The sequence below is a fragment of the Natator depressus genome, chromosome 15, assembly GCF_965152275.1.
Source record: "Natator depressus isolate rNatDep1 chromosome 15, rNatDep2.hap1, whole genome shotgun sequence".
In the NCBI taxonomy this organism is placed as follows: Eukaryota; Metazoa; Chordata; order Testudines; family Cheloniidae; genus Natator; species Natator depressus.
The window spans coordinates 17533576-17548468 of NC_134248.1; the positions used below are offsets into that span (position 1 = coordinate 17533576).

A 14893-nucleotide genomic window follows, 5' to 3' on the forward strand; every position below is an offset into this window, starting at 1 on the left:
CTTTATTTTATTTTTCTTGGTACGGCACTGCATTCAGTTAGCTCTCCACAATATTTAACAAAGCTGCATTTAAAATATTTAAGGAAATGAACAAATCCTGTGGAGGAAGGGCAGTCGAGCAAATAGACTTTTACATTACCCTAGGCAATTGTGTGTGTGCGCGCATGTGTACGTGTGTCTCTCTCTCTCTACTCCAAAAATATATCCATGGCTTGTATGCTTTAAATCAAAAAGCAATTTCAGTCTGTAATACTCAAATAAATAATTAAACACGGTTTTATCTCTCACAGTATTGCTTCTATTCATTCCAATCCCACTGACAGGAACACAGCTACAGACCCCCATAACCTTAAAACAACAAAACAACACACATGACACCAACCAGAAGGCCTAGAAATGTTTGTAATTCAACTTTTCACCTCTTGGCTGTAGCCCGACAGGACAAAGGAAGCTTTATCCTGGCAGATTACAGTGGAGGTGGCTGTCTTAACTGACCGGGTGGTGGGGTGGCGGGGGGCTGGAGAGAAATGGTACTAACAGAATCTGCCTAATTGTGTTAGACAACAGTAAATTTGTATCAATATTAAAATCATAAATTGCCCTTCTCCGTAGCCCACTCGCCTGATGACATTTCTGACTGATGTAAGTTTACTCAGTGAATTGAACAGTGGCGGTTGGAAAATGGTCTCTTCCATGTTATTGTGACATTTTCCTTGGACCCACTATAGAGAGAGAGATCACGGTGTAGACAGCAATTAAATAAGCCTTACATGGGCAAGTAACTCCCCCCCCCCCCCCACGCAGATGCATTATCAGTTATAAAGAGACTGCAGAGTGCCTTCCAGCGCCTGAGCAATGCAAGGATTCCTGCAGAACCCCACTCTTAACGGCTGTTGTTCTTACTCTGTTTTCAAAAACCGTGACTCAGTAGCTCTGACCTGTGTGATTGTCATGGTTACCCAGATGGTTTTTGAAAACCCAAGAGTCCTCCTCCTTTCTGGACCACTATATATATTATATACGGATGTATGCATGCACATTCAAGGAAGCCCGATAGCTATGTATTAATTAATCCAAGGAGTGGTTAGATTGGATTAGAAATTTTAGAGAGGGAAAGAGGCAGGAGGCCTTGGATGGTTCAGGTGCTGGATCCAATTATATCCCAGATCCTGGTGTGTGTCCAGTATTGCCACCCAAAGCATTCAAAAATCATGAGACGGGCTTAAAAATGAGGTTTTCAAACATAATACATTTGAAGTTCTTTTTCACGGCCACCTGGTTTTTGAGTGTTTGGTGGAGTGTCACATTATCAAACTTTTCTTTGTAACCAAGCAGGCTAGAAACTTACTATTTTTAAAACTCAAAACAGAGTCTCATGTAATGACAACTCCAGGAGCTGGGGCTTTAAAAACACCAAATAACGTGAGATTTGTGACAAAAGAGTTGAGAATACCGGTGGGGAGGGACTTTATGAGCAGTCTGGCCACCTAGTGTATATTAAGTGTTATACTGCTAGTAATGCTTCTGTTAAAAGATTTCCCTCCTTGCCGGTGATTAACGTGGCTTCTTGTTCGCAGATGTGGCTCTAAATCACCACCTTTAAATTCAGGCTGCAAACATTATTGGACTAGGTTTAACAGGCATCATAGAAAAAAACGCTGACTCTGGAATTTCATCAAAGCCTGGGTACGTTACAAAATGGGAAATAGGAAGTTGGAGGAATCAATGGCAGAGCCCTTAGTATCTGTATTCCTGGCCCTTCCACTGAGTTGGTGTATGACCATGAACATGTTTACTACACGTCTCTGGGCCTCACTTTACACACATGATTCTGCTACTTACCTCCCTGAAAAGGGTATTGGGAGACTTGCTTAATGCCTACAGATCACATCAAGATCTTCTGGTGAAAAGCTCTACAGTGTATTATTTCTATTACTAGTAGCACCTAGAGATGCCAAGTGACATTGGGACCCCAGTGGAAAAGGCTTTATATAATCACATAATGAGAGACAGTCTCTGTCCCAAAGAATTTAACAGTCTCTGTCCTACTCCGGAGATTTTGTATTTCTAGCTTTTAAAATGATTTAGTGTGACAGTTTAGTGCAGAAGGAAAAAAAAAAAAAGAAGAAAAGAAAAGAAAAGAGAAGAGAAAAAGGAGAGACAGTCCCCTTAAGGCAACAATATTATGCAGCACTGATCTCAGAGGAACAGGGGTTCTTTTTTCTGGTTCAGATGCGCTTGTCAGGGCTCTGCGTTGTCTTTTAACAAGAAATCTCTCTTGCTGGCCCACGGCACACTTCTGTGGTCAAGAGGACAAAATATAAAAGAAGGAAACTTCAAAGAATTATAAGTTGCATTAATCCATGGGAGTGGGTGGTCATGGTGCATCCCATGGCTAACAATTATGGCCTGCGTGCCGAGCAAGCCTGGCTCCCTCTTGTCAAAGGGTTAAGACACGGACTGTATGCTTTAGAGCTTTGGGGACACATACAGTTCACGATGAAAGAGAGCATTTCAGAGCTCTATGCCTATATGTTCAATGAAAAGTGACAGTGTATGGTAAGCATTTTTTTTCCTGGAGAAAAAAAAAGGAGAAAAGAAAAAAAATAAACCACCAAACCTATTTTCACTTATTATTACAGTAAGAACAATGCTTTATATTCTATACTCTTCACAAAACCTCTCAACATAGGATCTCAAAGCACTTTATAAACATTAATTAATTAAGCCTACCAGCATGCTGGAGTAGCAAGTATTATCCCTTATTCTGTGGATGGGGAAACTGAGGCACACAGGTTAAGTGATCACCCAGCAAGTATGTGGCACAGCTGGACAAAGATCTTAGGAACATGGATTCCCAGTCAGGTACTCTATGCGTCAGACAACATTGCCTGCCTAATTCAAAGTTCGGGCCTGATCCCACAGATGTTGAGCACCCACAGCTCATATTGACTTCCTAACCACCCCTGACGGCTGTTCCAGGCCCTGTGCAAAGTTGTGGTGCTGCGCTCCGTCTGGTTCCTAGTGGATAGGTGGTCATCTTACAAATCCACATCTGGCAACCTTGCTGGAAGCTTTGAAAGAGGTGCCAACGATTCAGTGGACAATGACACTGAATTCCCATTTCGCTTCCATGAGTTATTGCTCCAGGTCAGGACTGAAACACATTGGCAGGGATCAGTATGGAGAAGCTTTCAATGCAGCTTCCCATGCTCTGCTTGCTCTGGGGACAGAGGGTTTCACTCTCCAGGAACCTTTCACCAGCATTAAATCCACTAAAGAAACATCTATTTTAAGAACCCCTTTCAGACTGCAGTACTCCCGCTGGCTGAGGAAGGAGCTGGGTTCAAGAGAGAACTCAGATCTCCCCAAATTTTCTCAGCATTAGGATCTCGGTTTCAAGGCTTATTGGCAATAAAAGCTCTCCTTGTTCCTCTGGCATCCTACTGGTTATCTCACTGAAAGAAATGGCACGGGGCTGACACTGCATGGACTGGCACCACCAGGAATCACCAAGAAGAAAGGCCCTTAGGATATGTGCATGTACCACAGGGCATAATCATTTCCCTCCAATGAACAAGGGACTTGCCTAAAAGTGAATCAGTAGCTGCAGTGCACCAGTATAGCCTTAAAAAACTCAACACCCCAAATGTCAAAACACCAGCCAGATTGTCGTCACTTTGGGTGTTTAATGGGCAAATGCTCCTCTGGCCTGGTGCAAGCTGACAGATGAAGTGAGCTGTAGCTCACGAAAGCTTATGCTCAAATAAATTGGTTAGTCTCTAAGGTGCCACAAGTACTCCTTTTCTTTTTGCGAATACAGACTAACACGGCTGCTACTCTGAAACCAGACAAATCTGAATTTGTTTCAGAAGCTCTTGCTCTTTTTCCTCTTCTCAGTCTCTCCTATCCATCTGGCTAGCATGGAGCTTTGATCTAGCTTGCCTGTGCACTTTATTTTTTCAGGTCCCGCCAAGCTCTCCTCCCGCCCTCCCACCATTGACTGGCTGGGAGAACCCTGCATGAAAAGAACAGGGTATCAGAACAAATGGGCCTCTACGCTTTTTACTTTTCATTACTATTTTCTTGTGTGGGGTGTTTAATCACTCTCTCTCTCTTTCCAGGAAGCTCCAAGTCCTCTAATTCAGTCTATTTCACAGCTGTGACCACTGAGGTCACTTTGGGTCAAGACACCTCCTCTCCCCTGCATAATGGCAAATGTTCCAGGGAAGCTGACTGCTACATAGTACATCTGTTGTCACACATCAACTTGTGTCAAAAGAGGGGCACAGCAGCAATGGCCTTCTGTTGTAAGGAGGGGAAGACAAATGTAACACTGGGAACATTAAACAAAAGATTCAGCACCTAAGACCTTTTGAGAATCTGAGCAGGGTGGTAAAAAGTTACATTTTACAACGATTCCAGACATGGAAAAGTAAAAGTTGCCCATCTTAATACTTCATTGCGTTGTTAATCTGTTGGTAAACTAGAATGACACTAATATATTTACTGCACCAAATGCATCCTTTATGTAATTGTATAGAAGTCAATGGTGTTACACCAAGAATGAATCTGACCTACTGTGTTTAACACCCCCCCCCCCCCCCACAAAAAGTCATGTAAAAAAGGCCAACAATGCAGATAACCTAGAACTTGCTAACTAAGAGATTAATCTCTACAGAATTCTGGATGCTCTTCAACAAGAAAAAATGGAATTATAATATATTAAAATAAAAACCTTATTGAGAATTTACAAGCAGCGAGTGCGTAAAGTGGTCTGAAAAAAGAGGGTGGTCTCCCACAATCTGAGCAGCACTAGCTTTGGTAAAACAATGCTTGAAGTGCACCCCCTCAGTGACCTGGCTTGATTTTTTATTATTGCTTTTTGCTGGGCCTGTAACCCCTTGCAATCTCCCCGCCCTTCTCCCGAAGCAAAGATTTTCAAGGAAGGGCACAATGTGAACGCCTGCAAGAGAAGTGTGTACCCGTTGCACCATTTATGCGTGCAAATCAGGAAACTGTATGTTTAACTAATCCTTTGCCTGCACGATTGCTCGCACTTAGGACTTAAGTCAATTTTGGTATCTTATTAATGGAGTTTGAAATGTCAGTCCTTGAAGGTCACCTTCTCTCTGCCCATATGGTATCACAAAGGCTTCATCATTTAACACTGCCTTTAATTTGCATATGAGAGAGATAAAACTCTGGTGTAATCGTATAGCAGGACTTGTAACATTAACCAGCGTCAGAATTTAGTGCCGTTCAAGCTTCTCCATATAGATCTATCAATGCTACTCAACCTGACCTTGCAATACAACTGCTATGCTATACCATGCCAATCCTAAGGTAGTCTGCCCACACAGTCTTAACCTTTGGCAGACAACCTGGTAGACATGTGTCTACACCAAGATCTATGTAGAAGCTAAAGATGAGCCACAAAATTCATATCTGGATTGAAACTTTCCCAAAGCCTGGTAGTATCTGGATCCATGGCAAAATAAACGGGTAATAATTTTCAGCTCCAGTGATGGAAACACCAGTGAGTAGATGACTCCAAGTTGTCAAGTTCACTGCCACCGACACATGATGGACAGCAACCTGAAAACTCATGTTGCTGAGTGGCTCTGAGATATCAAGGGGAAAAAAAACAATCAGACTTCAATAACCGCAGAAACCAACAAAGCTGCTGAAACTTGAATGTAATCCTCTAAACTAGATCACTGGGCCACATTTTCACTCAGACTCCTGGAGTTTTGTTTTTGAGAGTGAGCTGTATGGGATTTGGGCTTACCAAGGTTTGGCACCTAAGGTATACAATAGGGTGGAGAGAGGACAAATGGTGTCCATCCCTCCGCAGTCCTTTGCTTTTTTTTTTTTTTTTTTTTATGAGACTGCATAATTTTGTGAAAACATCTGTAAATGTACTAATGTCACACACTCACCATCAGTTTTCACATTTACCATTTAAAGTTTGCAAGACTTGGAAAGAAAGAATTTCTAGCACTTACAGCCTCTAAAAAGGCCAGCCCAACGGTGCCTGGAACCAGCCTGAGACACACACAACAAGTAATAACCAAAAAGCCTTTTCTTGGCTAGCTTCTATTCCTATACAGTGGTGAGGTAAACGAGTCCCCTCTTGGTCCTCTTGAAATAACCTTTTCACGCTATAATTTCTTATTAATGAGCCTCATTTTTCCCCTTCAAGGCATTTGTGTCTCCCTAATAGTCATCATTGCTCTGAAATGGTTTTTATTCTGTAGTTCAATATAAGGAACACTGCAGAACAGCGTTACTTACTGGCAGTGTATACAAAGCCATAATGTCAGCCTTCTTGCACGACAGAGCAGAACCATTCATAGCATAATGCTTTCAATTCTACACAACACTCTTCTCTACAAGACTGTTCCTTAAATATCTTTTGTCCACAGCATTCAACCAAGAGTGAGATTATCCACAGGAAGCTGAGCAACAAGCCAGAGTAGACTTATATTACCGACAGACTGAGTCCTAAAGGGAGGGCTTGGTATATTTAAAAATGTATTACTACAATTCCCAAAGGAAATCTGAACAGGCCACGTCTCTTAGCAACACCCAGTGTATATCACAGGTAACACTCATTAATACTAATGGGAGCTACGGGCTAGAATCCTGCAATATACCGAGCACCTTAAACTTCACTTTGGAGGACTGAGCCCTATAGATATAAATGTTCTGCATGCTGGTGGGTGAAAAGATATTTGAACCCTTGAGACAATAATAATAGATACACAAATATTCCTTAGTTTTTTTTTTTTAAATGAGGATTTGCTTGTATTATAGCAGAGTGGCAGCTCTGCTATAGTTAAAGTTGATTCCTGCTTCGTCAATAAGCCCTCTCGTTAAGACATTTGCTACAAATCTACCATCTGGTAGGGGGAAAAAAACCCAGCCTCATCTTAATACAAGGTGGCTGGGAAAATTAACATAACCATTGCAAGCCTGTGACAATGTGAGGTTGTTCTTTTTGACAACACTACGAGGCAAGATTGAAGTCACTGGCTTCCTATTAAATTCAATTCCTGTTACACACACAAGATTTTTGGTAGTTTCATACACTGAAGGAGTTGCTTGTTCTTATGGTAAGATAAGAAAAGGAAAGTGTTTCTTCAAAGCACCTACCTTTATTTGCTGCAGGGGAAAACAGTTTCTCGGAGCCTAAAGAAGCCTGAAAACAAAACAGAAAGAGAGTTACTGACTCTAAAAGAGAATATAGGAGTCTCTACCAAAAATACATAGTCCTTACAGAACGAATCAATCTTCATAACTGCAGTTACACACTGCACCTGGAGGGTGCAATGTTGTGCCATTTAAGAATAAGCAAGAATCTTGAGCAGAGGAAAGAAAAGCATATAAAAGCACTGTCCTGTTCTCACTCAAGTACATCCTCCTGTCTCTTTTATTCAGGCACCCATGCAACACACAAGCTATTTTTTTCATGATTCTTCATATGAAAATACAAATGAATTGGCTATCAAGCAGAAGTAACAACATTTCAAAGTCTCTCTTGTTGAAAATAAACCTCCTCTCTTACTGAATACACAAATCGTAGTTGTGTAGTGACAGTGCAAGCTACAGCTATATGCATCTGCACAAATAGAGGTGTTACATATATCATACCAAATGACAGACACAGCTGCTATGCACTGAGCTGGTTATGGGCTATGTTATACTATTTCAACTCCATCATACTGTACTTGTGCTCCTTACAGCTCTGGGAAGTAGTTAAGAAATCCAATTAACCTAAACCTTGTAAACAGCTTCATGATAATCGGGGTCACTGCGTTGCAACCGGGATGATAATGACAGACATTTAAAAAACCCTTCATGGTAAATAAAGCTTTTATTAGTTATTTGATGACTTTTTTTTCCAGCTATCAAACAAAGTACATCTACTTCAGCATAAACAAATTTATCGTTTATCACTAGCTGATCATTTCCTGGTCAATAAAGGGTCCATAGAGACTGACAAGCTAATTTTTGGGCAGGTGGGCATTATCAACATGTTGCTAATGTCAGAGTGATAATTATCAATATCTTCTCCAAGTTTGCATCAAACTGAATAAAAATGTGATACAGAGAGAACAAAACTGGAGAAGCTAAATATAAAAAAACCCCAAAAAACCAAAACCCAACTCCAACACTGCTTTAAAAAATAATTAATTCAACTCAGGGCTGAATTAAGTTGATTTTCTTTTGATTTTACTGATTTTATTCTAAGGTGCCCTGGGAGATTTGCATGATAAGTGAGCGATGATTTGTATTGCACTGCTACATATTTTAGACAGTGATTTAGAAAGAGACAGTAAAAATACAGCAAGATCTGCAGCAGATATGATAAGAAAGAAGAAAGAGTCATCTCTACCAGTATTATTTCTAAGGAGCACAAAGTCACAATCTGCAGCGATCATACTGAACACTATAAAAAACAGAGAGGGAACACAACATGAAACAATGCTGAGGTTGAGACATCAACTCACAAAATAAGTAAGGATATTCTGAGTTGAGCCTGCCTCTTCAGTCTTGGTGTGTATGGTCATTGCATACCTTCTATCAAATTGATCCAAGATAATGGTCCAAATTCTGCCTTGAATTACACTTGTATCACCTTTGCTGCATGGGTGAAGCGGAGGGCAGAATTTACTCCTTGACTTTGGCTAGTTATTTCCTGCTACACAGTAATGCTGCAATGGCAGCAGTGTATAAAATAGTTTAGAGCCAGCTCTGAATTTATTATCCATGTGGAAGACCCTCTTCCAGATATTGTTAAACAACGTTCACCACCATCTGACAGAAAACAGGAATGCATCTGAATCAAAACCCTGGGTCTACACACGAGGATGTTTGAAATTTGGGCTGAATATTGCAGATCGGACATGGCTCCTAAAACCAACAACTTACATACATACAAGATTTGGCCTAAAAGTGCTTCATAAACTTTAGGCAACATAATGCTCACTGGAGGTGGGTAAATAATATTACCCCACTTTACAGATAGGGAAACTGGCAAAAAGAAGCCACTGACTTGCACAAAGTCACAGACAGCAAGTCAGCACCAGAGCCAGGAATCTTGAAGCTCAAGTCCCTGCTCCAACCATAAGGATGGCACCTTTCCACATAATTCAGCAAAGAGGGATGACACAGACTCACACTGTTGCCAGAAAACATCAAATCATCAGCTAAAGAACTCATCAATATAGTTTAAAATGACATCAGAAGTTAAGAGAAACAAGCAAGAAATTTCAGGGTTAAAGAGCAAATAAAAGATCTGGGATTAAGACAGAGGGAATGACACAGAAAAACAAGCTTTAACATTCAAGAGTCAGCATTTACAGAACAGGGTTTTCAGCACCACAGCCACAGTTTATAGACATAAACCTTCATACCTAGTGTTTACATTAAGTTTTGCATACATTTATAGAGATCTTTGCCTCCGGATCGGTACTGTTTTTGGCTTAAGGGCCATTTCTGAAACAGAAAATGCCTGCACTACAGTTTATTCACAGAATTACTCTAAAGTCAGTGAGGAAGTTGGGGAAGGTAGAAATGAGACAGAATCCGAATACATCATTCAATTCCATTACTCTCCCTTTAAAGAAAACAGACACAAAAACCTATGGATCTGAGCAAGCCCACTAATGAGTGCAAAAATCTAGCAAACCAAAGCATATGCTAAAGCAATTGCCCTCCCACATTTTCTGCTGTTTCAAGCAATTCATTTGCATATGTTTCAGAAGGGATTTTTTTTAAAAAACTGGAATTCCTCCCCTGAGAGCAATTCAGCCAGTTAAGAGCCCTTTACATGGATGGCTCAAGCCGTTCAGGAATTCATGTGTGCGTGTGTTTGGTTTAGGAGCATGAAGCTAAGGGATTTCCTTTCCTCCTCTCCCTGCCCACCTGAAGCAAAGTCTCAGGAATGGGGGAAGACAGTTTCAGGGTTACAGAGCAGAATGATTTGTGTACTCCTGGAGTCTTTTGCTGCTTACCAGATTTTATTTTCATCACTGGATGATGCAGGCAGACATTCTCAGCCTGAAGCCTACAGACTGAAGACACTTCTAGTCTGTCTTGTGCATTTGGTGCCTGTCCTTCTCTTAACTACTCTTCTCTTTCATTTTCACAGCGCAGCCAGAGGAAGATATGTTTTATTAAAGCTGTCGCTTTGGCAAGACCTCTTTCTTGATGAGATAGAGTGCTCTACATTTTTCATGTGTTGCAGACTTCTTCCCCGATTCTCTTACCCCAAAATGAGCATGCGTGTGCGCAAACACACAATTTCACAGGATAGTAAAGAGTCTTCAAGGTGGTTCACACAGCTGAATCACACAAAACTTTTTAAGATCCTTCCAGCCTCCATTTAAGGGAGCCTGCAGATTTGTACCATGACTTTTTTTGGGGGTGGAAGGGGTAGGGGGGACTTATTTATCAGGGTTGCTGACAACTGCCAATTCACTGCTGCTGTTTTGATCTTATTTCCTTCTTCCACTCCAGTGTCCTACCTTCCCCAGTTCTAAAGAGGAAAAGTATCCACCCAGCTCTGGGCTTAACTTTAAATGGTGTTGAAACTACTACACATATAACTACTCTTTCCCCCCTCCCCTCCCGGCTTGGAAATAAAAAAAAGAAAACCCATGCTGTTTCCTCATTGTCTTGCTCCTTCTGCACACAAACTAATAGCAAACAGAACACACTGGGGCTCACATTTTCAACTCCTGCTAACAGAAGCCCCAGCAAAGGCAGTTTTTGCTTTAATAATGGAAGGTGAAAACCACAAATGATGCAGCACATCCTTTCTCCCTGAAGACAAATACTGAGGTATAATAAAATCCGTGCCTCATTTGTCCTGATTCCTGCTAACACAGGACATCTGAAATGTGTAGCCCTTTTACAGATTAATAATTTAAGTATTATATACAAGAAAGAACAATGGCATCACACAAAAGACAGCACAATAAACTACGTCAGGCCTCCCAGTAGTTACTGATTTTTTTCCCCCAGCCTAAAAAATTGTTAACAGGGAATCAATGCTTGCTTGGCATTGAAAATAAAGGCCATATAGATCTTCCTGGAGCAGAAAACACCAGTTTCCCAATCCAGAATTGATTCATCAGACAACACAGCTCTGCTGTACGCTGGCCCCAGTCCTGGTGCTTCAAGCATCCGACCACAAGGCACTTTTCTGCTAGCTAGCTCCAAATTTTGGATTCACAAAGAGCAAAACTGTATGGTGACAAGGGCCAGGTGGACTGGTTCTGTATATGTAAGAACCAAACCTTTGCCCCACACTCAGACCCATTTCCCTTTGGAGGAGAGAAGAAAGGAGGTTGTAAAATGTAGCTTAATTTTCATTTTTGGAAAGGCTGCAAACCTTCTTCCAGAGTAGCAGCTGTGTTAGTCTGCATTCGCAAAAGAAAAAGGAGGACTTGTGGCACCTTAGAGACTAACAAATTTATTTGAGCATAAGCTTTCGTGAGCTACAGCTCGCTTCATCAGATCATCGGATGCATTCAGTGGAAAATACAGTGGGGAGATTTATATACATAGAGAACATGAAACAATGGGTGTTACCATACACACTGTAACAAGAGTGATCACTTAAGGTGAGCTATTACCAGCAGGAGAGCCGGGGGGGGGGGGGGTTTGTGTGAGGGGGGAACCTTTTGTAGTGATAATCAAGGTGGGCCATTTCCAGCAGTTGACAAGAACCTCTGAGGAACAGTGGGGGATGGGCGGGGGGGGGAATAGTTTTACTTTGTGTAATGACCCATTCACTCCCAGTCTCTATTCAAGCCTAAGTTAATTGTATCCAGTTTGCAAATTTATTCCAATTCAGCAGTCTCTCGTTGGAGTCTGTTTTTGAAGGTTTTTTGTTGAAGAATTGCAACTTTTAGGTCTGTAATCGAGTGACCAAAGAGACTGAAGTGTTCTCCAACTGGTTTTTGAATGTTATAATTCTTGACATCTGATTTGTGTCCATTTATTCTTTTACGTAGAGACTGCCCAGTTTGACCAATGTACATGGCAGAGGGGCATTGCTGGCACATGATGGCATATATCACATTGGTAGATGTGCAGGTGAACGAGCCTCTGATAGTGTGGCTGATGTGATTAGGCCCTATGATGGTGTCCCCTGAATAGATATGTGGACACAGTTGGCAACGGGCTTTGTTGCAAGGATAGGTTCCTGGGTTAGTGGTTCTGTTGTGTGGTTTGTGGTTGCTGGTGAGTATTTGCTTCAGGTTGGGGGGCTGTCTGTAGGCAAGGGCCTGTCTCCCAAGATTTGAGAAAGTGATGGGTCGTCCTTCAGGATAGGTTGTAGATCCTTGATGATGCATTGGAGAGGTTTTAGTTGGGGGCTGAAGGTGATGGCTAGTGGCGTTCTGTTATTTTCTTTGTTGGGCCTGTCCTGTAGTAGGTAACTTCTGGGTACTCTTCTGGCTCTGTCAATCTGTTTTTTCACTTCAGCAGGTGGGTATTGTAGTTATAAGAATGCTTGATAGAGATCTTGTAGGTGTTTGTCTCTGTCTGAGGGGTTGGAGCAAATTCGGTTGTATCGTAGAGGTTGGCTGTAGACAATGGATCGTGTGGTGTGGTCTGGATGAAAGCTGGAGGCATGTAGGTAGGAATAGCGGTCAGTAGGTTTCCGGTATAAAGTGGTGTTTATGTGACCATTGCTTATTAGCACCATAGTGTCCAGGAAGTGGATCTCTTGTGTGGACACCTTCTGTTGCAGCTAGGATCCAATCTCCAGAAAGGCTCTTCTCACAATAAAACTCATCCAGCTGAAACCAACCAGTGCTGGAAATCTCACCAAAAAAGCCTCTTCTTGGGAAGCTTCCAAACTAAAAGGGATGGATATGTTCCAAGAAGCCTCCAGGGCAGACCTGCAAGATTTGGGAGTTTCACCTATTACTAGGATGTCTCTGACTGCTTTTCATTCTTCCCTTGCTCTCTTTCCTCTGATTTTACCCACCTCTTCTGAGCTGCTGCAGCTGCTATATGGCTTGCTCAGTGGAGAATTTCACCATATGTGGGTGGCTAAGGCTTTTGCTCGATGCAAGTTGTTTCTGGAAGTCCCTTTTTCCCGCTTTATACCAAATTCCTTCCTTCACTGCTAGGAGCAGACTAAGTTTTCTGAAGTAAATCGAAATTGATACACATGGGAAGATACAAAAGTAGCCTGGAGTTCCCCCAAACGACCCAGTAAACAAGAAAGCACCAAACACAGGAAAGGGTACAGAAGAAATGTAATGCTCTAGGACATCACTGCATATATTTTGAGGAGTCATGTAACATTTGAACAGGTTTCAGAGTAGCAGCTGCGTTAGTCTGTATTCCCAAAAAGAAAAGGAGTTCTTGTGACACCTTAACATTTGAAGAAGCTGTTAGAACTCTGAATCTTTCAAAAACAGCATCAGCATCTGACAGAAACTTCCGATGCATTATGAAGACAAATAAAATAAACAGAATAAAGTCAGCTAGAAAAACTATGAGAACTGCAAGTTGATCATTTCGCACAACATCACAAGAGAAATCAATCTGAGGTACAAAGCATGTGATTGACCTTTTCTTGAAATCGTCTAGGAAGCATTATTGTTGATGGGGACAGGGCTAATTAACTGACCAACAGGGAATATTAGACAGCTGTGCTGAGGGATTAAGCAAGAAGAAACAGGATACACTACACACACTCCAGCTACATTTTGCTTTTTGATCATCCTTGGACTGTGAAGACACTGTCCCCATGTGAACTTTACATAGAATTTATGGTCTAGATTTTCAAAAAGGGCTCAGCGCCCAAGAGCTCCCACTTGGGCACCTAAATAATGGGAAACAACAGTGCAGGGGGCACTTCTGAAAATCTTTTTTAGGTGCCTAAATGGTAAATAAGCTCTTTCGGAAGTGTAACTCCAGTTGCTGAAATGGAGGAGAACTTTTGAAAATCTGGCCACTCACCTTCAAGCCAAGGTTGTATCTATTTAAATGCCAAGCTCACTAATAATAAGTGATAACCCCTAAGCAAGAAAAAACTCCAGATTTGGGCAATACAGGCAAAAGAATGCATTGTGCAGATCTATCTAAACACAATACAAAAACTTTTGCTGTGCTGTAGTCACCTGATAACACATGGTGGAGAAATTCGCACTATGAACTACACTCAACAGGCAACTCCTTGATAAAGTGACTGCCTTAAAATAGCCTAAACGTTTCCGGTACAATTCTGACCTTTCATTAAAGGCCTTTCTATGAGCAACTGATAGGTGTTGGGCATTAGGGGTGAAGGTTCACTTTAACAGAGGCTTCACTAGTAACAGGAAGCTTCTTGGACTATATTCTGTTCTTGCCAAATGTCAGGCAAAGCCCCAAAGTCAAGTTAACTGACATAAGTAGTGTGTGCATCCAGTAATATTGCTGTCATGGAAAAGGGCATTTCATAGCACACCTTTTTTCTATTCAAAAAGGCATCACCTCTGCCCCTTTTCCACTTGAAAATTTTTATTTCTCAGTAGCCCCAGAACCTCAGTGAATATAGATTTTCTTGAGTTTAACTTCTTGGTCCTTGGCCCAGCATCCTCAAGGTTGGCACAGTTCTTGGACTAGAGTCAGCTGCACGAGGCTGTGGGGAGCCTGAAAGCACAGGACACGGGGGCAGTTCACGGCTGCACTGCAGTGTGTGTAATCATGCACACCAGTGCCAAGTGGATGCGAAACACGACCTGATCAGAATCGCAAGGTAACATTTTACACCCAGGCTGCACTTACATACACAAGTGCACAAGCTGCAGGACAATGGTGAATCAAGCCCATAATTTTTAATGTAGGCCCTATATTTATGGCTATTTTTTCACCCTACTCT

The 14893-nt window shown here is 41.7% G+C and overlaps 1 protein-coding gene across 7 annotated transcripts in view; it reads right to left on the reverse strand.

Annotated features, from left to right (window-relative positions):
- The window catches only part of FBRSL1 (fibrosin like 1), a 740088-nt gene that overhangs the window by 65735 nt on the left and 659460 nt on the right, over nt 1–14893 (reverse strand). For all 7 annotated transcript variants that reach the window (XM_074972522.1, XM_074972528.1, XM_074972526.1 and 4 more), the window contains one exon: nt 7159–7204. In XM_074972522.1, coding sequence (XP_074828623.1) covers nt 7159–7204 — 46 coding nt within the window. The remainder of the gene's footprint in view (nt 1–7158; nt 7205–14893) is intronic.